This window comes from Amblyomma americanum, chromosome 1, assembly GCF_052857255.1.
Source record: "Amblyomma americanum isolate KBUSLIRL-KWMA chromosome 1, ASM5285725v1, whole genome shotgun sequence".
Taxonomy (NCBI): domain Eukaryota; kingdom Metazoa; phylum Arthropoda; class Arachnida; order Ixodida; family Ixodidae; genus Amblyomma; species Amblyomma americanum.
The window spans coordinates 537863224-537888192 of NC_135497.1; the positions used below are offsets into that span (position 1 = coordinate 537863224).

The following is a 24969-nucleotide window of genomic DNA, read 5'->3' on the forward strand; positions in this document are numbered from 1 at the left end:
GCCCTAAGAGTACAATGCGATGGCATTAGAGATCCGTCCTCTGTGGCCCAAGTTTCGCATATGTGCCCATATATCTGTAATTGGCATCACCGCAGCGGCCACGCGAGCGCGCGCCCTCGGCACACTAGCAAGCATATTCTAGACGCTATAGCTTTAGTTTCGCAGCTCCGCTCGGGAGGTGGCTAAAGTGGCGGGCGCGGGAACTAGTGGCACTGCAGTCGAACTTTTCTACATCGTCTACACGCGGTAGTTTCGCTCGCTGCAGTTACGACAGGCTAGTCTGATTTTCAAGCAGGTTTTTCGTGTGATGGTGCTGGTAGTGTTGTGAAAACGTGTTTGTGGGGAAATATGTGCACTTGGTGACTTCAAGCGAGAGGTAAACATGCCCTCCTGCTTTGCGTTCAGCTGCAAAAGTGGCAACAGAAACGATGCCACCGGTCATCATTTTTTTCAAACCGCCTCACGATGAAAGCGAATTAAAAAGGTGGCAGCAGATGTTGCATCGCAAGAACAGGCGGCTCTATCACACGCCTAAGATATGTGAGCGTCATTCTGAGCATGAAGATATTATCAAGGAGTGCAAGCACATTGTGAACGGGCGACAGGTCCGAATTCCTCGTGGGAACTGGGCGCTAGTGCTTGGTGCCGTCTCTCGACTCATTCCGGGCCTTTCAGACCGATTCTCAGAGCCAAAAATTGTGAAATGCAGGCGAAATTCGCCAAAAACGCGTGGTGTCATGCAGACTGACAAGTGTGAAGATCCTTGCAGCGACAGTACGTCCTCCTGAGGAGAGTCTTGCGTAGAGGCAGTCATCCCGAATGAGCTGATATGCCTCTTTCCCGCTCGACGGAAGCCAGTTCTAAGTCGACTGTTGGTGACCTGGCGACTACGACTCTACCATCTACGGGCTGTCAACATGAAATTATAAAGGATGAAATAACTGGGAAGGTGTGCGCAGTTTTCTACTCCAGAAAGCTAGCGGCAATGAGCCGTCTAGTGATTCACAAGGATGTTGTCGTCGAAGATGGTAGCTGCTACGTGAACGGCTACAACCAGCTGCACAAGCAGCTGCTCAAAGCTGTAGCTTCTGTCACTGACCTTGAAAACGTTCTGATATGAAAACAGATGACTTAAATATCTGTGCAGGGATAAATACAAACCTTGCTGTTCATCACAAACAGTGTTATGCTTTTCAGCAGCAGCTAATCTGTGCGCGTTGCTTGCGTTTGCGAAAACAGGTGGGCGCGAGGAAGAAAACGGCAGCACCTATAAGAAGGGCCAGAAGCTGCATAATTTGAAGAAGAAACCCTGTCGAGCCAGTGCCTCGCGGGAGAAAACACACAGCGAGGTCGTGGCACTGGAAGCAGCGCTCTCAAAGTTTACAGGTCAAGGAATTGAAAGAGTGCTGGTTGGTCTCCCACCTTTTCAGCACCTGGCGTTCATGAGATCATTAAAGCCGCTAAAAATCAAAGTCATCATGTGGCATGCGCGAAACAATGCTTAGTGGATGTTAAACCGTTTAGTGCTGATGATAGCCAGCCCACGAGCTTACACAGGCTAATTTATGACATGAAGATGATGCCTCTGCCCTCTAGGAGTCGTCTAACTCAAGTCCTTAAAGGCCTACCTTGCAAGTTTGGGTACAACTCCATTTTTTGGAAGCAACACGAAAGCAGTTAGGTGGGAGAATGGGTGGCCAGGGATTTAGCACTCTGATATTAGATGAAATAAAACTGCTCCACGCGTACAACTTCAGCAAGTCGGCATATGAGATTGACGGGTTTGTCGATTACGGTGACATTTCAGAAGGAAGCACAGAGCTTGGAGATCATGCTCTTGTTCTTATGTTTGTGCCTGTGCTTGAAAACTGCGTGCTACCTACAGCGACCTTTGCCACGAAAGGAGCTGCACCTGGAAACATTTTGGCGCAACTTGTATTGGGGGCAGTTCTTCAAATGCACAGGTATGGAGCGACTGTCATATCGGTGGTCAGCGATATGGTGCTGGAAATAATCGTTCAATGTGGCAGCACATGAGAATCAGTGGCAACATTGCATCCCCTTGTCACAAGATTCAACATCCTTGTCTACCTGAGGGGAAGCACCTTCATTTTATTGGTGACATTCCTCACTTCGTCAAATGTGTGCGGAACCATCTCCTCAAGCACAGATATGGCCAGGTATGCATGAAGTAACCCACTTCCATTAATTATTCATCAATTGAAGTAGAGAAACCAAATTTTTTGGTTGAATGTTTCTTTTTAATTCGGAATAGTGCGGCAGACACTAGTATACATGAGCCATGACATGACATTCACTTACGCCAGCTCAATAATCTGATCGGTTTTTCTCTCATGCTATATCGGTTTCGTTTCAACAGCCGAACAAGCCGACGATTTGAGGTCATGTGAGTCATGCAAAAACTGCGATATAATCGCTGCTTATTCATTTTTGAGATTCCAACTCTTGAGCAGGCTTGCGTAAAAGTTTATGTGAATTAATAGACGAAGGTAATGACCATACTGGTCATTTCGAATCATGTCCCACCAATTCGCCCAATCGGCAATTTTGATTGAACGTATTTCTTCTACATTGGGCTATTTTCTATGTCGTCCACCCAAGCACAATTGTGCCGTCACGCTGGTCAACCTTGTGGCTTCGAACACCTGTCAGTCGAGGGTGGTTTCCTTTTGATTGAAGAACAGAATAGTCAGCGCCCATCCTGTCGTCACTGTTTTTTCTTCTCGTGTCCTCGTCTGTTTTCGCGCTGGTCATTTCGAATCATGTCCCACCAACTCGCCCAATCGGCAATTTTGATGGAACGTATTTCTTCTACTTTAGGTTCTTTTCTATGTCGTCCACACCAGCACAATTCTGCCATCACGCTGGTCAACATTGTGGCTGCGACCACCTATCAGTCGAGGGTGGTTTCCTTTTGTTTGAAGAAGAAGATAGCGCCCGTCCTGTCGTTACTGTTTTTTTCTTCTCGTGTCCTTGTCTGTTTCTACGCTGGTCATTTCGAATCATGTCCCACCAACTCGCCCAATCGGCAATTTTGATCGCTGTGCAGGTTAACTGCAAGGAAAACATACACAAAATTTATAAAATTCAACGCGTTCAGAGTTGGGAGTGGTGTCACCAAACACTACTTTCCCTGCAGCTCTTCAATCGGAGCACTGCCATTGGCCTGCATGTCTACAGGACAGAGGGTGTTGAAGGATTCGTTCACACGGAGGGAAAACAGGCGTTCACGAGAAGAATGAGCGATCTTTTCGGTGCACTGAACACAAAACACCCTGCGGAAGGGATCCGAGTGAACTCACTGAAGATTCAGGTACTTTTCTTGATGTGATGCCCGTCGGAGGGCTCTGAGTTGTTTTTAGGCGTGACATACACTTTTTCTTATCAAGGGTTTGACTCAGTAATCATTGTATTCTTCGGGCAGGTCATCAAGGACTAACTCCATCTGCTTGATTAAACAGAGCAAAACATGCTCCTATTTGCTTCACAGCAAACGACAGAATTTTCTACGAGTCACCTTGTTGTCGCTTTTAGACACAATTGATGAACTGCACAAAGCAGGTGTGCGTTATTTGCTGACGGCCAAGCTGAACCAAGATCCCTTGAAGGTAACACGTACGCGTGCATAATGATGAAATGGTGAACATAGCTCAACTCTCTTGAAGTAACAGAGAATAACTCAATGGGCACTGGAACTCCCTTCGACATTCTGTGGACGTTTTGAACGTCCGTAAGACGCTTACATTCACAGCGCAAAGACGAACACGGGCACAAGGGGAGACACCACAAAGGGCCTACTTCAACAACGCTTATTGCTGCGCGATGCGAATACATATAGAGTACAGCGGGCATGTGCAGCAACGAAAAGGAAAGTCATGTAAGACCGGTAGCAGCGCCAAACTGCATGAGAACACATCATTATAGGTACAAGAAAGAAAACATAAAGCTAAAACCTAAACGGCCGGATGCAAACAACAACAAAAACATAATACTTTAGTCAGAAATTCCTAAGACACGACGCTCGTTATCCCTTAACAACACCGATGGGGTGCTGTCACAGTAATCTCCTTTTTCTGCGGTATCACCAGCCTCAGCTATCTCCCTGGCTATTTTGCTGACATACTTATGAAGGATTGTTGTTCTTCCCAAAGAGGGATCGCGTTCCTTACACTGTTGGCAATCACGGCAGTGTATGCCTAGATGACGGGATGCCCCGATGACGCTATTGCTGTGTTCCATGAGCTTCTCGCTGAGACATCCGCCCGTTTGGCCAATGTAGGCTCGGCCACAGGGCAAAGGTATAGAGTAGAATACGTCTTTCGCGCACTCTACAAATGGTTGCCTGTGCCTAACAGTGCAGGAATTGTCCCCAGTAACGGTGGAATTCACCTTCTTGCACAGTTTTGATAGCTTCTCTGGTATGGTAAACACCACATGCACACCTGCTATTTTCCCTATTTTCTTGAGCTGGTGGGCGATGGTGTGCATGTAAGGTAGTACCACCACTTTTTTTCTCCAATCTGTGTCAGCCCCGCCGTTGTCTGGTAACACTTCCCTGCTTTCTTTGAGCATGTTCTCGGCAACCGATAACAAGAGTGTATATGGATAGCCAGAGCCGCTCAATCGGGTCACCTGGCTAGAGAACGCAGAATCCAGTCGATGCTCACACGATATCGCGAGAGCACTGCAAAATCAAGACTTTAAAATTGCCCGTTTCAATAGTTTTGAGTGGGCTGAACCAAAAAGAAGAACAGCCTTGTTTCCTCGGGGTTCATAAGCTTAACATACATGGTCAGCAGAAAACTAAATGCCCAGATCAAGTAATCTGATGAATACTGCCTTTTAGGTTGTAGCTTTATGTTTTCTTTCTTGTACCTACGATGATGTGTTCCCTTGCAGTTTGGCACTGCTACCGGTCTTACATGACTTTCCTTTTCGTTGCTGCGCATGCCCGCTGTTATCTATATTATTAGGAATGGCCGCCAGCTGGTATTAGGATTGGCGCCAGCATGTCTCGAGGATTGCCACCAAGACAGAATCTCTCGCCATGTGTCTGCGGTATGCATTTACCGCGCTCTCCCGGTCGTTGTCGCGTGGGACAAGCGGGGAGCAGGGTTCTGCGAAAATCCCTTTAAGGAGTCGCTGACACGGGCCGCAAAGTGGTTCCGGCTGTCTTCCGATTTTCCCCGACGTCTCCACCGACCCGACTACCCCTGGCCTCACGGGCACAGCACCAGCGTGGGAACAGATCTCCACAGTGGCTTGTCTGCAGGCTTCGCCGGCCATACCTAATGGCAGAACCACTGGGGATCATCTCCCGACGGGGCGGCGCATCGGTTTCTTCGAAGTTCACTGACCGGCGGAGAGCGGGCTGACCACCTGACGACGCCTGCCAGCCTGACGGGGGTCCTGGCCAAACACCCCTCTCCCTCGGGCTCAACTTATGCCAGGGGCGTGTCCATGTGTGCGGAAGTGTCTGTTTGTGTGTGATAGCGCAAGTTTTGTCCACACCCACCACGGCGATGGCGTCCCCTACCTGGGGAATCTAGGGAAGACGCAGTGTATAAAACTGGACTGCAGGTGCAGTTGAAGCACCTCACTTCTGAACTAAAAAGCTTGTAAATATGTAAAATAAACCAAGTCTTCTTCCTCCACTAACGAATCTTTCACTCAGCGGCACTCCTGTCCTAGACGGAGCGGGCGTCATCTTGACCGAGGTTGTGTCGAGAAGCGACCCCGATCCCCACCTTCAACAACTGGTGGCAGCGGTGGGATGGACCAGGTGACATCGTTCTGCATATACGGGTGAGCGCTTTGTCTTTGTTCTATGATTCACCAGGCTTTAAACTCTGGGTAAAAAGTTTGAACTGCTGGTAATCGGGTGTCTGTAGCACAGTGTAGTTTGCACAGAACCATAGAACATTAGCGAGTGGGCAAAGCCACCATTTGGGGCAACGACCATGGACTTCAAGAAGGTTGATAGGGAAGAGCTGTTGCTGATGTGCGATGAGTTGGATGTGGAAGTGGAGGAAGGAATGAGGAAAGGGGCAATCATAAAAGCAATCAATAATAGCGATGCGGAAGAAGAAGCGATGCAAATTGCGTGGGAAATGACAAAGAAAGTGCTAGAACGGCGAAGAAAGAAAGCAGAGGATGAAAAAAAGAAGGCAGAGGACGAAAGAAAAGAAAAGCAAGCCCCAGATCAGATACAACTGAAAATGGTGGAGCTCCAACTCGAAAGCCAGCGTCTGGCAGCCCAAAACGGGGGAGCAAGCATTAGTGACAGATTAAACAAGGTAGAGTCTCACCATACAGACAATTGGATGTATCCCTACAAGATGGGCGAAGACATCGGTCTGTATCTAATCTACTATGAAAGAGCGTGCCAAAAGAGCAAAATCGCAGAAAATTTGTGGTCACAACGCCTGCTAGGTCTTTTACCGTGCGAGGCGGCTAATGTGATCGCCAGGCTCAGCGAACAGGATGCGGAAAATTATGAAAAGGTGAAATCTGCTCTACTGACGAAATACCGCCTTTCAGATGAGGCATTTCGGCAGCGTTTTAGGGAGGCAGCAAAAAAAGAGCAATGAGGATTATGCGGAGTTTGCGTACACATTGGAAAGCAACGTTGTAGAGTGGCTTAAGGGGGCATGCGTGTACGAAAGCAGGGACAAGGTAGTTGAGTGCGTCTTTCTGGAGCAGTTTTTCCGCAGCATTCCACCGTCCGTAAAACTATGGGTGCAGGACAAAGAAAAGGTAGAGACAGTAGAGCGAGCAGCTCAACTCGCAGACGAATTCTCGACGCGGAGACAGGCGACTGCGGAGGAAGGCCAGTCAGAAAGAGGAACTACCTCAAGAAAGTATTTTTCTTCTAGACGGCCGGCTCTAAATGGAAACGTGGGGCAGGGTGTAACAAAAAAAAGTCACCGAAAAGGCTCCAGAGATGAGCGGCAGTCAAACGAAGGACGAATGGGTAGAAAAGGCGGGGAAAAAGGAGTTCGAGGCCAGGCAACCGTTGCGGTGTTATAACTGCCAAGAAACAGGGCACATCGCTGCAAGATGTAGAAACCAGAGATTGGTGTTCTCGTACGTAAACGGTAGTGATGAAAACCTAGAATTGCTTCGCCCCTACCTTCATGAGTTAGAGGTAAATGGCAAGCCTTGTAAGGTGCTCAGGGACAGTGCGGCTACGATGGATGTAGTGCACCCATCCTATGTTACGTCTGAGGATTTCACGGGAGGAGTAACGTGGATTAAACAGGTGTTGGAGGAGCACAGTGTTTGCTTACCTATGGCAAGGGTTGAAATTTCAGGTCCGTTTGAAAAACTGGTGACGGAGGCAGCCGTCTCGAAAATAGTTCCGCTGGAATATCCTTATCTGTTCTCAAACCGGTCTGACCGGCTGTTGCGTGAGGGAGGGCAGATCTTTGGAGAAGGAAAAGTGCAGGCACTAACGCGCTCTAGAACCCGCCAGCTGGCCGCTCAGTTAACACAGGACCTGGGACAGGGAGAAGCAGAAATCGGAGCAGAACCTGAAATCATGGAGCCAAACCTAGTGGCTGAACAAGGGGTCGAGGTTGTCGCTAGATCAGGCGACATCGACGCAGCTGCGGGGCGAAGCGAACCGCAGGAAATAGAGCCCGTCGGAGCGTCAATATTGGCCCCGACTTCGCGCAGTTTTGGGCGGCTATTGGAAACAGACAGGGATATGCTGAAAGCAGAGCAAAAAAATGACCCTGGTTTGAGGCGCCTGTATGCTACCGCGGAAAAGGGCATAGCGAGGCATAACATCACGATACTCGAAAAAGGCGGACTGCTGTACAGGCCCTACAGAGATCGCAAAGGCAAGACGTTTGATCAGCTGGTGATTCCGGAAAAATACCGGGCGGACCTTCTGAGATTGTGTCATGGGAACAGCTGGTCGGGACACTTGGGGATCAAGGAAACGAAAGAGCGACTTTTAATGCAGTACTACTGGCCAGGGTGCTTCAAAGACGTGGAGCGGTACGTGAAGTCATGTGACGCATGTCAACGAGTCGGGAAACCAGGAGACAAATGGAAGGCTCCCCTGAAATTGGTTCCACTGATCACAGAGCCTTTTCGGCGGTTAGTGATTGACACGGTAGGACCCCTACCGCAGTCTAAATCGGGATACAAATATCTCCTTACCATGCTGTGTCCAGCAACAAAATTCCCCGAAGCAGTCCCCCTCAAAGAACTAAGATCTACAGAGATAGCGGACGCTTTGCTCAGCACCTTTGCACGAATCGGTTTTCCCGCGGAGATTCAGGCGGATCAGGGAACCGTGTTCACCAGCGCCTTAACTACCACCTTTTTGAAGAGGTGTGGTATAAAGTTAATACACAGTTCGGTATATCATCCCCAGTCGAACAGTGTCGAGAAAATGCACTCCGTGTTCAAAAGGGTTCTGCGCGCGTTGTGCTATGAACGGAAAAAAAACTGGGAGAGCTGTTTGCCGGCAACGCTGTTAGCGCTCAGAACAGTTGCCCATGAAGCGACCGGATTCACCCCGGCTGAACTTGTGTATGGGAGAGCCCTACGTTCTCCTCTCCGGATTTTGCGAGAATTCTGGGAGGGAACAGGAGAAAGCCAAACTGTCGTGAGTTACGTGTTAGAATTGCTCGACCGACTAAGTTCTACGCGTACCCTAGTAGAAGAAAACTTGAAAGCGGCACAGCAGGGGGCAAAAGTCTATTACGATCGAAACGCAAAGCAACGAACATTTCAGACGGGCGATAAGGTTATGATTTTGCGACCATCCAGGAAAAACAAAATGGAAGTGCAGTGGGAGGGTCCGGTGGAAGTTCAGCACAGGCTGTCAGAAACAAACTACGTCCTGAAAGAACCCGGCAAGAGAAATGAGGTTACCATCTACCACTGCAATTTGATGAAACCTTATGTAGGCAGGGAGGAGGTGGTAAATATGATGTTAAACGCACCCGAGGAAGTACAGGCTGATCTACCTGAGTTAGCAACAGACCGCGATGCGGATTGCAGCGTCCAGGACATTCTTGCGCGCTCTGCGAGGGCTGATGTTCTGAAAGAGGAACAGGTAGATGAACTTAAGGGTCTTTTGGGGGAATTCAAAGCGATGTTTAGCAGTCGGCCAGGGAAAACTGACCTGATCACTCACGAGATCGAGCTGACCTCCTCCGAACCAATCAGGTCAAAAGCTTATCGAGTGTCACCACGTCAACGGCAGATCTTGGAGACGGAGATTAAGCGAATGCTCGAAATCGAGGTATTCGAACCAACTGAAAGTGATTACACTTCCCCTATGATTCTCGTCGAAGTGCCAGGTAAAGAGCCTCGTCCATGCGTGGACTATCGAAAACTCAATGCAATCACCAGAGACCAGCTCTATCTGATTCCCAATATTGAAGAGAGAGTGGAGCGGGTAAGTGGGGCACAGTTCATCTCTACGTTAGATCTGGTGAGGGGATATAGGCAGGTTCCTCTCTCAGACACCTCGAGCCGCTATGCCGCCTTCATTTCACCCATTGGGACATCCAGACCTCTAGTTTTAAGCTTCGACCTCAATAACGCACCGTATAGTTTCTCCAAATTAATGGATATTGTACTTAAAGACATGCAGAGCTATGCAGTCCCCTACTTGGACGACATAGCCATTTTTTCGAACAGCTGGAAGGAGCATATCGCGCATCTGAGAAGAGTGTTGGCAAGGTTGCGGGACGCTGCGCTCACACTGTAGTCTGAAAAGTGTAACTTTTGTTGTTCACAAGTGACCTACCTGGGACACATTGTAGGTCGTGGAACTAGGCAGCCTTCGGAACTTAAAATGAAGCCCATAGCGGACTTTCTAACGCCTCGAACAAAGAAAGACATCCGCTCTTTTCTGAGGCTTGTTGGGTATTACCAGAGGTACATTCCTCGCTATTCTCAACGAGCGAGTCCATTGGCAGATGCGCTACGAAAGGGAGAGCCCGAAAGGGTTTTTTGGGATGAAGCAAAGGAGAGCACCTTTCAAGAGCTCAAGAAAGTACTCATTTCACGGCCCGTATTGCGGACGCCTGACTACACAAGAGAGTTTGTAGTTCAGTGCGATGCGAGTGATAGGGAATGGGCGTTGTATTGAGTCAGGTCGGAAAAGACAACGAAGAGCACCCCATCCTGTACGCAAGCCGGAAACTGACGCTAAGGAAGGAAGCTTACAGCGCCTCAGAAAAAGAATGCGCATGCTTAGTCTGGGCAGCATAAAAACTGTCATGCTACCTTGTGGGGTTTGACATGGGGAGATAAGTACGTTCTCCCCACTCAATCGCGGCTGACACGGTTCAAAGCCGCCCGGACCCCACCCCGTGATCGCGTACGCTACCGAGCGCTCGCCGACCACGGCGGGCCTTGCTCTGAGGGAACAAAGGAGCGACACACTGGCTGACACAAACAGGCATTTATTGCTACAGAAACAATAACGCCAGCTAGCAACAAGGTACGCTAATGAATCAAGGACGTCCGACTCACCAGCAAGGTTCCGAGCGAATGTTCGCCCGCGCTAGGGCAAGGGATATAAACTCCGCAGGCCGGACGGGACGAGTACGGGAGCCTGTCTCCCCTTCGCTTCTTCGCCCCGTCCGCGAAGAGCGGAGACCCGAGCGACGCGTCCGCCCAGGGTGATTATCCCGGCCCAAGAGAGCCCATCTCCCGCGGGCAGGCTTCAGCAGTCTCCCCCGCAGCGACGCTGGCGCCCTCTCTTGCCAGTTAATGTAACTGGCAAGGGAACGCGCTCATCCTCGGGGTACGACTGCTGCTGCACGGTGTCTCGCGGGAAAGCAAACTCAGGGGGCTGCAGGGCAGGTCCCCACAACCTATACGGATCAAAATTCGTTTTTGAGACAGATCACTGCCCACTCACGTGGCTGAGGCAGATGTCACAAACGAACGGACGCTTGCTGCGGTGGAGCCTCATCCTTCAGGAGTACAACTTCTCTGTGAGGTATAAGAAAGAGAAAATGAATGGCAATGCCGATGGTTTAAGCAGGCTATTCTGAAGTGCTTAAAGTGGAAAGGGTCCTCCAGCTTTTATGAGTGTGTGTGTGTGTGTATTACTAGCGGACCTATGTATGTTTTTTTTTTCAAGTTTAGTTATCTGCTTCGATCCATTTCATGCACGGCTCTTTGTTATGGCCCAAATATCCATGATACGTTGACTTAGATGGCGGAACCACTGGAAGTCGGAATTTGTTATGTTATTACCTTATCTGTTGGGATAAGCCTGGTGGATCAGGGGCACAGACTGGGTGCTTTCGCGTCGTGTGGGGCCTTGTTGCTGGGGCCGAACCGGCCGCTGTTTGCCATTGTGGGAGGTTTGGGGGTTGTTTTGGTGCTCGCAGAAGATAACCGGTCATCCCATTCCCAAGACCAGCCCATCTCTCATCGGCAAGGGATTGCTACCACTGGCCGAACGAGATTTTCCTGGCCGCGGAGGAGTTATTAGGAATGGCCGCCAGCAGGTATTAGGATTGGCGCCAGCATGTCTTGAGGATTGCCACCAAGACAGAATCTCTCGCCATGTGTCTGCGGTATGCATTTACCGCGCTTGCCCGGTCGTTGTCGCGTGGGACAAGCGGGGAGCAGGGTTCTGCGAAAATCCCTTTAAGGAGTCGCTGCCACGGGCCGCGAAGTGGTTCCGGCTGTCTTCCGATTTTCCCCGACGTCTCCACCGACCCGACTACCCCTGGCCTCACGGGCACAGCACCAGCGTGGGAACAGATCTCCACAGTGGCTTGTCTGCAGGCTTCGCCGGCCATTCCTAATGGCAAAACCACTGGGGATTATCTCCCGACGGGGCGGCGCCTCGGTTTCTTCAAAGTTCACCGACCGGCGGAGGGCGGGCCGGCCACCTGACGACGCCTGCCAGCCTGACGGGGTCCTGGCCGCACACCCCTCTCCCTCGGGCTCAACTTATGCCAGGGGCGTGTCCATGTGTGTGGAGGTGTCTGTTTGTGTGTGATAGCGCAAGTTTTGTCCACACCCACCACGGCGATGGCGTCCCCTACCTGGGGAATCTAGGGAAGACGCAGTGTATAAAACTGGACTGCAGGTGCAGTTGAAGGAGCTCACTTCTGAACTCAAAAGCTTGTAAATATGTAAAATAAACAGTCTTCTTCCTCCACTAACGAATCCTTCACTCAGCGGCACTCCTGTCCTGGATGGAGCGGGCGTCATCTTGATCGAGATTGTGTCGAGAAGCGACCCCGATCCCCACCTTCAACAATATGTATTGGCATCGCGCAGCAATAAACGTTGTTGAATTCGGCGCTTTCTGATGTCTCCCCTCGTGTCCGTGTTCGTTTTTGCGCTGTGAATGTAAGCATGAAATACCAACTTATCCAGCAACTGATTTTAAGTCCGTAAGGCGTCCATAGGAATTTTAATGTTCACCGGGTAAGCGGCAGCCTGTTCTAAAGAAAAAAATTTAGTTGTAAGCTGGTGCTATTACTAACAAACTTTTCGCCTGCTTTCTTCTTTTTTTAGACATTCTTTGGCATTGTTCGCTCTTTTCACGCCGATGATGACCATCCCACGATCATACAGTTCCGCCAGATTCATAGACTTTTGTCCCTGTTCACTCCTGTGAAGAATGTAGGAAAGGGAACTATTCTGGAGCCGCTGAAAGTGTCATCTTGCCGCTGCATGACAGCCTCAGAGAAAAGGCAAAGGCTGCTGTGGAGCTCAGAAATGCTGTGGAAGAAAAGCTGTACAAGAAGCTTCTTAGCATCAGCTATCTTTAGGGTGAAAGCGATGACGCGTTGTATTTGGTGACCTGTTCTGGCAGGCACTAGACAGGTTTGAAGAGTCCTCTGTGCCTGCACTCCGTTGTGAAGTTTACTGCAGAGAAGTCACTGCTAAAGTGATCAAGTTTTACGTTATCATGAGGATTCACTTTTTTCCAGGAAAATGAACTCTCAAATATTGGTAACTGCTCAAGTGCAGTCAGCGAGATAGAGAGCAAAGCTCCTTTAAGCACCCATAAGTGGAACCATTTTTTGCAGCAAGACGTGTGTTTTTTCCTTGTTAAATGGAAAAGTTTGACATTTAAAATAAATTTCGCCTAAAAGGCGAAGAACGCCTCGTCTAGTGCCTCGTTCAAATATCGTTCGCCCCAACCCAAGTGGTTGTACCCTTGTGCCCTCCAAGGGAACAGCTTTTCGCCACGTATCAACAGCAGTCATGCCACATTCTTGATTGCTCAGCGGGGTATGGAGGGCCGCCCGTCTTTACGAGGGTGTAGCGGACGACGCGCGATATGTGTAGAAAAGCGCGACTGCAGCGGCGTGAGTTCCAGCGACGTCCGTGATAGGCCCGCCAGCAAGCGGCGAGTATACGCAGCTGCGAAACTGAAACTGTGTAAGAACGTTGCTAACCACTGCACCAAGTCCGCCTCCTGCATGCAGGAGTTGCAGCTTGCTCTTATAACCTGGATGCTTGGGAGAGCAGTGCGGCGGAGCTACGCGCAACTCTAGGTACCAATACTCTAGGTACTAGCACCGGCCTTCCTCCCTGCCCTTCCATTGCCCGTAAGACCTGGCGTGTTTGGGCGCGCCTTTCAAAACCTTGTTTTGTTTGTTCCCTTCACCGCGGTTTCACGCAAGGGGAGCCATGTTCGAAAAGGGGGACAGCGGAGCAGGTGAATATGGCACCGCAATTACAAGACCCATACCGCGGCGAGTAAAGGAACAAGGGTACGGGGAACTTGCGCTGAAGTTTGCGGTGCCGATTGCAGCGTCATAACACACTGCCTAGCGAGAAGAGCAGCAGTTTTGGGTAGTACTATTAGTACTTTTCCGCGCCATCTTCAGGCGCTTATTGGCGTGAGCCTCCGCATTCTGTCGAAGGCGCACGTGCCGTGCGACAGCTATCTTGGCTACGCCGAGAGAAGCTAGGCAAAGAATGCTGTCAGCCAAACGCGGGTATCTAATCGCGCAGAATGTGTTCTCGCATTTGCAGCGGCCAAAGCGGCTGACAAAAGCAGTTTTGACACCGAATGGAACAATTGTAGTGCACCTTAGCAGCGCAGGTTCCCCATGGGAAAGCGAATGACGGTCGCCAAATACAAATTAGGTGCGCTACCACTTCGCTGATTTAAGTCGTTCAGATAACGATATATATGCGGAACTGCTCATTGTCTACATTCAGTGATCCCTGGGCGCATTGGTGCCGCGGTTAAGCGATAGCGATACCTTATGTACCATTCGGGGATAATTACTGTCTGGTGTACTAATAAATTCTCTTTGTGACCACCGCGTACTGCGATGTGTGTTGGATTTGGAAAGACGCCGTGCCATGGTATTTACTGTACATAGATTTTTGGCCTGTTTGGTACTTGTTACTTTCTGTCCGAACTGGTGACTGCTTTGACCATTTTTTTTGCTCCTGTGGTTTCGAGATTACCTTATGTACTACTCATGTCTAAAATTTGTCTGGTGTACAAATAAATTTTCTTTGTAAGCAGGTACTGCCAGTGGGGCGGCTTTGAGACCCAGGTTGCACTCCTCGGGCAACTTCCGCGATCAATGATTGATCGAACTGCCACCTGCCAAGGTGGGCATTTGCCCACAACCCAGCTTGCCAGGTGTATATATACAGTATGTCTCGGCTAATTTTAGCCTGTGTTTAAAAAAATACTGTGCACTCTAAGACGACGCAACCAATCCATAAGATAGCCAGTCACTAAATGCATGTGACTGGCTATCGTACAGAGCAAGTCACACTATTTTTGTATTATGCTTAATTGCATAGCTAGATTATTAACAAACTTTGCAAGCGACGTTGTTGGTCAAAAAACGACAATAAGGGAGTTGTAGAGCAGTCCACAAACCATCCGATTGAAAAGTTTCTATCTATTACGTATTACTCTTTCCCCTTACTGCAAACGCTCACGAAATACGCAAATTGTCATATGACATGCCCGCTTGCACGTCGTTACTGCAGTGCTACCAAACATTTCGCGTAGAAACGAACATAGCATTTAGCCGGATGTGCTGTTTCTTGGAACACTACAGGGCGGCGACACAGGCACAGCTTGTGCGATTTACGCCAGCGATATGCTTCTCTCGCGGCGGTTCACGATGGCGATAAGCAGCGGTAGCTCTTATCGCTTGCGCCTGCGTAAATTGCCCAGCCAGCGCCTGCGTCGGTGCCCTGACACCTTTTAAGCGGCAGCACAAATGGCTAAACGATCTGTTTGTTCGTTTGCCGAACGCTTGAGAGCACTGCAATAGCGGTGCGCAAGCGGGCATGTCGCACGGAATTTTTTTTTTGTGTTGTGCGGGCGTCTGCAGTAAGCGGGAATAGCTAATGCATAATAGATGGGAAGTTCGAAACTCTTCCATCGGACGTTCTGCGGACTGTTCTACAGCTTTCTCTTAGGAACTTTTGCCGAACTTCGTTGCTTGCGAAGTTCGTTGCATTTAGTCGCATCTTCTTCGAGTTTGTCGGCATACTTTTAAGCCCTGGCTAAAGTTAGCTGGGACACAATGTATACGCACACACCTGCGCAGGTTGCCCGCAACCGGTTGGGGAGATGGAAAGCCTGCCACAAAGCAGGCTTCAGACAAACGAACAGACAGAGAGATATGCAGGAAAACAAACACGCAACGGCTAAATATGAAGTGCTAACGCACTAATAGATTTCAGGAGGCATTGCTACATAACGTGCACTGTCTGTCGTAGCTACGACACCCTGGCAGTGGACTTCGCAATGCTTCTGGTGGCGCTGCTTCTGCCGATCTCGTCGAGCAGCCTGCTGGAGGCGCCCGGCCGCCAGTACACCAACCTGTGGTTCCGGCTGCCCTGGGCGGCGCTCCTGGCCACGGGCTGCAGCGGCTGCTTGGCCGAGGCGATGCGCGCCACGGACGCCCTCACCTGGATGACGCAGTGGGCGCCTCACAACGAGCAGTACAAGTTCGTGACGCAGATACTGCTCACGCTGGGGGCAGCCCTGCTCACGGAGCTGGTGGGCCGCAGGGCAACCATCGCGCTCATGATGCCCATCGTCGCGGACGTCGTGAGTTCTCGCTTTGCGCCGCGCGATGTTGCCTCCCCTGTTCACCTTTATTACCCTTTTTTTTAATGCAAGATTTTTTCGAACAAGAGAAAACAAGAAACTGCATACAGTACCTCCTAGAAATGGCGAGCGTCTTCTTGCATGGGCGCCGATATATATATATATATATATATATATATATATATATATATATAAGTGTGTGCGCGTGCGTCTGTGTGTGGCGTCTGTGTGTGCGCTCTTTGGATTGTAAAATAAAATCAAACCCTGCCTCGCGAAACAGAAGCATTAATTATGGTGTATAGTTTGTGTTGTGTTGTGAGGGGTTTATGGCACATAGGCAATTAAGGCCATCATGCGCCAAGCTCAAGGTATAATAAAAAGTTTTCTGCAGAGTTCTATAGAAATTTGAAAAATCGTCGATGATGCAGCGCCTAAAATGTTAGTACTACCTAGTGATGACAAACGAAAGATATTTAAGAAATGGCTAATAAGCAAACTTTTCAAGAGGATCCTGTAATCTCAACAGCCATCCTTGGCTGGGCAAGGATCTCGAGGCTCCCAACCACAATAAAAAAAAATCAGCCTTCTTCTCAGGAGTGATAAAGTGGCTGAGGTCTATTAAAGAATGCAGCGAATCAGTTGGTAAAAATTTAGATTTTGCTTAGAAAATCTGCTTCTCTTAAAAAGTCAAAAACTCAAGACATGTCAATCATTTCATCTTCACTCAAAAGCAATACTGGGTGTAAAGGGATGCGTTCATTATAAAACTTAGTAAAATATTTTTCCTAAGTTTATCAATTTTTTGTCTGAGTTTAAAATGTGATTAATTGTTAAATTATCTCCACATTTTTCACAAACAGGTTTCCCTTTGTGAATAGAAAGTTGCGTGTGAGGTGCGTGTGGCCTATACGGAGACGACATAAAATAACTTCAGGGAAACGCTGCTGGTGCAAACATGACTTACATTAACCTAAAACTGGTTTTGCCAAGTGAACTTTGTTGTTTACTTCGTTGTTTCAAGCCAACTGCCATTTTTTTTATTAATTTACGGTGTTCTAAGTTCATGCAATCTTTACTGGGTACATTTACTATTTTACCTGCTTGCCACCAGCTTGAGCAGCGCACAAGTCTGCTCTCTTGTTGCCTTTAATTCCAACATGACTCGGTAGCAGCTGAGTTTTATGTTTCGTCCTTGAGTTATGACTGTTATGTTATGTATGACGTCATCAAGCAGCGGAGTGGTTGCATTTCTGGAATGGAGAGCTGTAATTCCGCTTAACGAGTCTGTGTAAATAATACTCCTTTGTAGGGTTCTCATTTACTATTTTTTCTACGGTCACGGAGACTGTGTCACATTCGGCAGTGAAGATGGATGCACACTGAGGAAGTTGTGTTCCTTTCCGATTGCCCGTGCTACTACGCTTAAAACGTAAACTTTTGGTTTGGAACAATCAGTGTAAAAATACGCGAATCCCTTGTATTTTTCCTCAAGTGCAAGGAATTCCTGCAAGATATGTTCTTGTTGACTTCGTCTTTTGTGGAATCTCGGAATTTTGTAAGAGTGACATCACAAACTGAAGGAAAATTGTACCATAGAGATAGTGGACCTCGCCTTTGTGCAACACCAGGTAATGTGCCCAATACGTCGAGCTCCTGCCACCTATCTTCAAATCGCAAGAGCAGTGGCCTGATAGCATGCGGTTTGTTGTTGAATATTATCCTGAAAGGACACTTCGTTACAATTCAATAGCCCATGTGTTTTGGTAGAGACCTTATTTACGGATATATGAACAAGTTAGAGTGGTTCTTCTAACTTCAAGAGGAGGATCATTTGTTTCTACATCAAGGCTGACTATCGAAGACGTGCTGTATTCACCGAACGAGAGGCATAGGCCTGAATTATGCACTGGATCCAGTTTTTGTTAGGTACGATGGTCTTGCTGAAGAGTAAACAATGCATTCATAGCCTAAGGATGTCCGTACCAAAGAGCGAATATTAAGCAGGAAGCATGCTCTATCAGTCCACAATGTTTCATTGAGAGCACTTTTAGTGTGTTTAGAGATTATGAGGCTTTCTTTTAGAACGTGTTGTGATGACCCCCATAATGCGCAGGTCCACACGGGACGGAGAGGCAAAGAGACACCGTATGGCTCAGTTTAAACAAACAGATATATTCAATAATTATACATGATTAAGATTCAGAGGCTGGGGCGTCCGAGCTTACGTGCCGACGACTTCATGGGGGCGATGGAGTGGCTCTGGAGTTGGGCTCGAGCGGTTGCTGGCAGAAGCTGCACGCCGTCGGGCTTCGGCGCTGAAGGCCCTCTTGGCGAACGATGTCGTCCTGAGCGTCTTCTTCCGTACTGCTTGTCGATTTTTATATCCTCTTCTCCCCCCACTCCCTAGGGTGAGGACGCCCACGCCGGAGGGGAAGGAGGGGGGCTAGGGCTTTCACTTGGGCGCACAAACATACCACTGCACTTATGGTCTCGCCCCCCTCACGTGTTGAGTCCGAGGGAAAGAAGGTTGTCTTCGAGGTAGCGCATAGCGTCGGCTGTGGTAAGGCGCGCTCTGGCCCGCTGACAGTTCCCGCGTGTCATCGGCCGGGAAAGTGGTCCCTTGTCCTGGGATGTGCTCGGGAGGCCTCCCCTGGAACCGCCACAGCAATTGGGGAGGATAAAGCCCGTTTCCCCGCGGCGGCGGCGGCGGGTCCGGTTGGGTCCGGTTGGGCTTAAACCCCTTCGTTCTGGTCGTCACTCTCAAAGAGCATGGCTGGGTAATTGATGATGCCGCTGTCATCTGGGTCTCCGTCTACGCCGCGCCGTCGAACGCGGAACCTCGTAGCACACACAAGGAACGTCACACTCCACAAGGAACGTCACAGTGTTTCTGTGCGGTAGAAATGTGAGTTTTTTTGTCGAATGTCATGCCTAAAAAATTATGTTCTTGTTTTACTGGAAGTATAATTTCATTTAGGTGCAGAGTGGGATCGCTCTGCAAACCTCTTTTGAGTGAGAAAAGAACAGCCATTGTTTTGTGGACAGAACTTAAACCCATTTCTGTCAGCCCAAACCGCAAGTCTGTTTGAAGTCAGTTGTGTCTGTCGCTCGCAGGTTGACAGGCTCGAGGATGCGCATGCTATTTGAAGGTCATCAGCATATACGGGATACATGATGGACTTTGGAAATATTTTCGCTAAGGAACTCATTTTTGCTATAGAGAGCGTGGTACATAGAATACAACCCTGCGGAACCCTATTTTCTTGGGCGAATTTTTTAGGAAGTGGGGAACCTAGGCGTACATGAAATGAACGGTCAGGAAGAAAGTGTTTCAAATAGTTAAGCATCCTGCCACGAATACCTATGTCCGCTATGTCCAGAAGAATCCCAAACCTCTAGGTGGTGGTGATGATTAATCATTTTTATGCCGCAAGTGCATCTGTGGCCAAAGAGCGCCACGGCACAAGGTTTTTTTATTATTATACTCTAGATGGGGTCAAAGACCCATTTCCGAAGCATTTCACCCTGCAGAAGCCGACCACCAGGCAGGGAAAAGCTTGTACCCATTGTATCACCGGTAGGTACCCGGCAGCACTGGGTATCGAACCCCGCACCTCCCGCATGCGAGGCGGAAGCTCAAACGACTCGCCCACCGCTAGGTGGTATCATAAGCCTTTTTCATGTCGAAAAATATTGCCAGACAGTGTTCTTTGTGTATTATTGCTTCTCCTTATACTTTGTTTTCAAGGCGGACAATATGGTCAGTTTATAAACATGCTTTCTTGTATCCACATTGGTGGATATTTGAAGGTTCACGGGATTCGAGGACAAACATGAACCTAAAATTCAAGACACTTTCAAAAGATTTTGCGAGACAACTTTTGACTGCTATCATTCTATAACCAGCAGGAGAGGTTGACGGCTTTCCAAGTTTCAGGAATGCTACAATAACAGCTTTTTCCATGGTTGCGGTAATTTTCCCAATTTCCACATTTCGTTCAAGAATGTCAAGAGGGCCCCTATGGCAGCTTCGGAGAAGTGACCAGCATCCTAAAGTATTTTATCAGGGCCAGGGGCTGTCTGCTTACCGGTCGACAGTACTTTTATGTATATCTTGAAGTATAATTAAGTTGTTATAAGGTTTATTTGAATTGCCACTTGTCGGAAGTATTGGTTTCTCATCTGTGTTTTTGTACTGTAAAAATGAATATGTGTAGTGTGAGGAACTAGAGAACGCCGAAAAATGCTCCGCTAATATGTCTGCCTGTACATCAATACTTATCTATGTTCCTGGGGCTGTGAGAAAAAGCACTGTTATGGGGGAGTAGCTGCCATTCAGTTTACCGACATGCTCAGTACTGTCTGTAGAAGATATACAGTATAGTTTTGCCATGAACTTACCTCAGTGCACCTACGTATAGGCCTGTCTGTGGCTGTTGCCTTTTTGAAATTTACAAGATGTTCTTGTGCTTAATATCTACGGAAAATGCCCCAGGCTTTGTTTTGTTTCTTTTTCGCTTCTCTGTATTCCTGTGTATAACAAATTTTATGATTTTGTCGCATCACGGTGTATAGTTTGTAGCATGCCGCAAATGCTTCGTGAAATTCATTTTTTATGTTTTATTTATAGCTTTCCGTTAAAATCTTGCAGGGGATATTTACTAGCCGCCGGGCGCTTTCAGAGTCTGGTTGTTGTTTTTTTAGGAAAGGAAACGGCGCAGTATCTGTCTCACATATCGGCGGACACTTGAACCGCGCTGTAAGGGAAGAGATAAAGGAGAGAGTGAAAGAAGAAAGGAAGAATGAGGTGTCGTATTGGAGGGCTCCGGAAAATTTTCGACCGCTTGGGGATCTTTAACACTGCATACGGGCGCCTTTTTGCGTTTCGCCTCCATCAAGTGCAGGCCTACGCTCGCATTTCATTTCAGGGAGATCAATTATTCACTTGCTCTTTGGCAACGATAACTGCAAATGGAACGCCAGGTGCGCCTTAGCGATAAGGGGCACGTGCAGTGCCCACGCTCCAAAGTGTGCCATGTATGGCTGCGTGTTATGGGTGCGTTTGGGACAGAATACCCTGGTAGTTAGCGGGTGGAGAAAGTCTGCAAGCTTTTTCTCTTCAACCGCCAGCTCCTATCACGAAGTGACGGCTCACATCTGAAAGAGATCTCACAGGATCTTGCGAAAACGTCTCCGAGCGGGTAGAGTCAAAACCAAGATGAGACCGATAAGCCTCATGAGAACCACGCTCAATGCAGAGATTGCACCAAACCGATATCCCTTCACTTGCCACATAGCGCTAAATAGACACGGACGCAGGCAGACTGTCCGTGTCTGTTTAGCGCTATGTGGCAAGTTAACCGTAACCAACTCGCCCAAGCTTCTATTCTGGCGTTATTTCTAATTACCCCAAACCGTTATCTTTCCAGTGTTTTAGTGCCGCCCTTAGTCTACTTTCATTTGCGCATGGAGTTATGCCGTGACCTCGCATTGACAAGGTATTAAGTGATGTCAGCATGCGATAACGTGACGCGAGACACCCCAATGGGTTTACCTACCCGTCGGATGCAAGAAACTGAATGCGCGTAGCTCATTGACTCATCTATGTTATTGAAATGGGAACTTCAAGCACCCGCTTCGCTTTTGATGGTATAGAGGCAGACTGGGAAAGGAAACTTCGGCTATTTACATTTCGTGCACATTGCAAGATTACTAAGGTGGTCGTCTTCGCTGACTTCCCCATACAGTGAGATACGTATACTAATACGAACCCTCAAATATGTGCGGAAACGGTTAGTGAGTAATGCCATGGTTCGTGCCGTCTCCTCCCCGAGACGCTTATAGGGCTACTCTGCGAGCTCCGGGACTGACTTGGAGACTACACAGCAATCGCGGGACCTTGTCTTCCTGTTCTAGTGTTCATTCGGGCACGTCGACAAGCGCGCAATACTGAGTAGCACTTGGACTTTGCTGTTGTTCACGCTGTTTAGCACAGCGAAGCTCCTTAGACAATCCGGAAAGCCTCGTATCACACTCCATACTGTTAGGTGTGGGGCTCCAACCCCATAGCAGGCCACCGGTGTTGGGGGATTGCGCTTCGATCCCACCGCTGCCACCAGTTGTTAGATGCGGGCCCCTGGTTCGCCTGTGCCGTCTCTCGCCAAGGTCGGTGTCCCCGGGTTCGGGATCGGGAGTCTGCTGTAGTGGGGTTGACGAAGAGATGAGAGGGTCTTCGAGGTGAAGGAGAGACTGAAGGGTTTATTTACATTTATACAAAGATTGAAAGAGTGAATCGGGAGCTGGCGAACACACGCCAGATCGCTGCTTAAATAGGGTCCGCTGTCCCCAGGTCCCTAGTTGGGGAATCTAGTTCATTAAAAATGCGTCGAATCACTGTGATGTAGATCACGTGTCCAGTCTTCCGGGTCCGCCCCCAGCCACACACTCTTGCCACTTCTGGCAGATTGGGGTCCGCGCTGTCCAGGCTTCAGTGATGAATAGCCCGAAGGGGGTCCCACTGAGAGCGTCGAAGGTCAGTCACCTGCACTTCACAGCGGTAGCGTGTGGGCGAATGGATCCCACCGCAGTTCGCAGAAGCTTTCACGTAGAGCGTGGGAAAGCACAGTCCAAGTCGAAGTTGTTTTCGAAGCACGAAGATTCCAGAGACGTTGGCTTAGTTAAACCCGGCCGCATTTGTCACGGCTGATTTGCAGTTCCGCCGCTCGCCGGCTCCCCCGCCGTCCCCTCCGGGAGAAAAATGTCCTGGGTGGGTCCGGTGTTGAGAACAAAAGACGAGTTCACCAAAGCCTTTCTCAAACAGCAGGGGGGGGGGGGGGAGAAGGACCCTTGTAGACGCCACCACCTGCACTCGTAGCGCTGCAACCACATCGACGGCCCTTTGAAGCCTCGGTAGATTGATGATTCCCAGTGGCTTTAATATTCTTGGCATGTTGGCGTCTCCAAACGTAACAGCTCCTCCGCGGCCAGGACAATCTCGATCGGCCAGTGGTCACAATCACTGGTCGAGGAGAGATGACTTGAGTTGTAGCGTGGGAGGCCCTTCTTCTTCTTGTCTGCAAGCACAGAGTAGAGTCCTAAACCTCGGACAACGGAGGCATTAGTCGAAATCAGCCACTCAACATGGCGCCACTCCCCAGGCAGTGCACGAAATTCACCCGAGAGCCGCCAGGCTGTTTTGCAATACTACTGCATTGTCAATGTAAACGTAAGCACAAAATTTTGTAGCTGACAGCAGTAATCTCGGCTACTAAGAACAGCTTCCATGTCTGCCAAATTCGCTGCCAAAGCCCGATTCGCCGAACACGGCTTGAAGAGAGGTGGCAAATTTGGAAGCAAAAGAAAAAGGATAATAGGACACCACGCCAAAACAAAGCTAACTAGCACCTAAAAAAAATACGAAAAGGCACCAAATTGCCACCGAACGGATACCTCAATTATGGGAATAACCTGCTCAATCCGTCGGCATTTCCATGACATTTGCCCCTTTTGTATCGCACAGAAAAGTTATATTGCTGGAGGGCTAGACTCCATCGAAGCAAGCGGCCATTCTTGGGCGACATTTGACGCAGCCATGTAAGCGGACAATGATCTGTCTCGAAAGTAAATTTCGCCCCGTAAACATAACAGGCTAGCTTCTGTGCGGCCCAAACCAGACAAGCGCATTCCTTTTCCGAAGCGCTGTAGGCTTCTTCCCTTACGGTTAACTTCCTGCTGGCATAAAGGATAGGGTGCTCCTCATTGTCGTCTCCGACTTGGCTTAATACGACCCCCATACTCCGGTCGCTGGCGTCACACTGGACCACGAATTCCTTGCTGTAGTCCGGCGCGCGTAACACGGGCCGCGAAACCAGCACGCTCTTCAAGCTCTGAAACGAAATTTCTTTCGCTGCGTCCCAGATAACGCTATTCGGCTTTTCTTTGCGAGGCGCATCGGTCAAAGGACTTGCTAGCTGTGAATAGTTGGGTATGTACCTTTGGTAGTACCCCACAAGACCGAGAAATGACCGTACAACCGTCTTAGTTCGGGGCTGCGGGAATTCAGCGATAGGGGCTATCTTGAGGTCTGACGGCCTCCTCGTCCCCATCACTTGTACAGAAAGCTGCTACAGCTGTTCTCCGCAGAAGTCTGTAGCCTCACTTCATTCGCTTAATCTTTGAATAGCAAAATCGGCTAGCTAACCCAGCGCCGCTAAACACAGGTACTCAAATGGGCACAAATTCACGTACTTTCATTGCCTCTGCAATGCGTTAGCTACACTATCGCGAATGAGACAAACGTTTGGTATCTAACTATGGCCCCCAACAAAACTTGTCGTCCGGTATTTGCTAAAGATACAAAGCGAAACGTGCGCTCAAAATTCAAACACAAAGAAATTTGCTTACTCGGAACGGTTCTACATAAGCAAACAGCTTATCATCAACTCGGGATATGTCTTCGCTGAACTCCTGTGAGTGCCTTTATCACTTGCTTGCATCTCAAATTGACACACGTCCTTTCTAACTCAATAGCACAATTACCTTTATTTAAGTGTTAAAAAAAACAGTGACACTTAATCAAATTAAATTTTTTAACCTAAAACAAAGTAGCATTTCCTTTCCCGATTTTACACGCACACAACCGAAAGAGGATTAAAAAAAACAGCTACTTCGAATGGCTACGCGGGGTCAAACATGGTTCACCACCCCCGCGTCGAAAGGATTATTCCTTCAGCCGCGCCCGCCGGGGTCGCGCTCTGACTGATTGTACTGCTGTCAACTCGTGACAAAGGGCAACTGAAAGAAGACATTCCTGATCGCTACTGTCATCTCCACAGCCCCTCGACGCGCTATAAAGGCCCCGGTAGCCCACGCAGTGCCGATAACCGATTTTGGGCGCCGGA

The 24969-nt window shown here is 48.9% G+C and overlaps 1 protein-coding gene across 2 annotated transcripts in view; it reads left to right on the forward strand.

Annotated features, from left to right (window-relative positions):
• LOC144116285 (uncharacterized) overlaps positions 1 to 24969 on the forward strand; it is a 284670-nt gene that overhangs the window by 230186 nt on the left and 29515 nt on the right. For both annotated transcript variants that reach the window (XM_077651022.1, XM_077651023.1), the window contains exon 13: positions 15736 to 16069. In XM_077651022.1, the coding sequence (XP_077507148.1) occupies positions 15736 to 16069 (334 nt within the window). The remainder of the gene's footprint in view (positions 1 to 15735; positions 16070 to 24969) is intronic.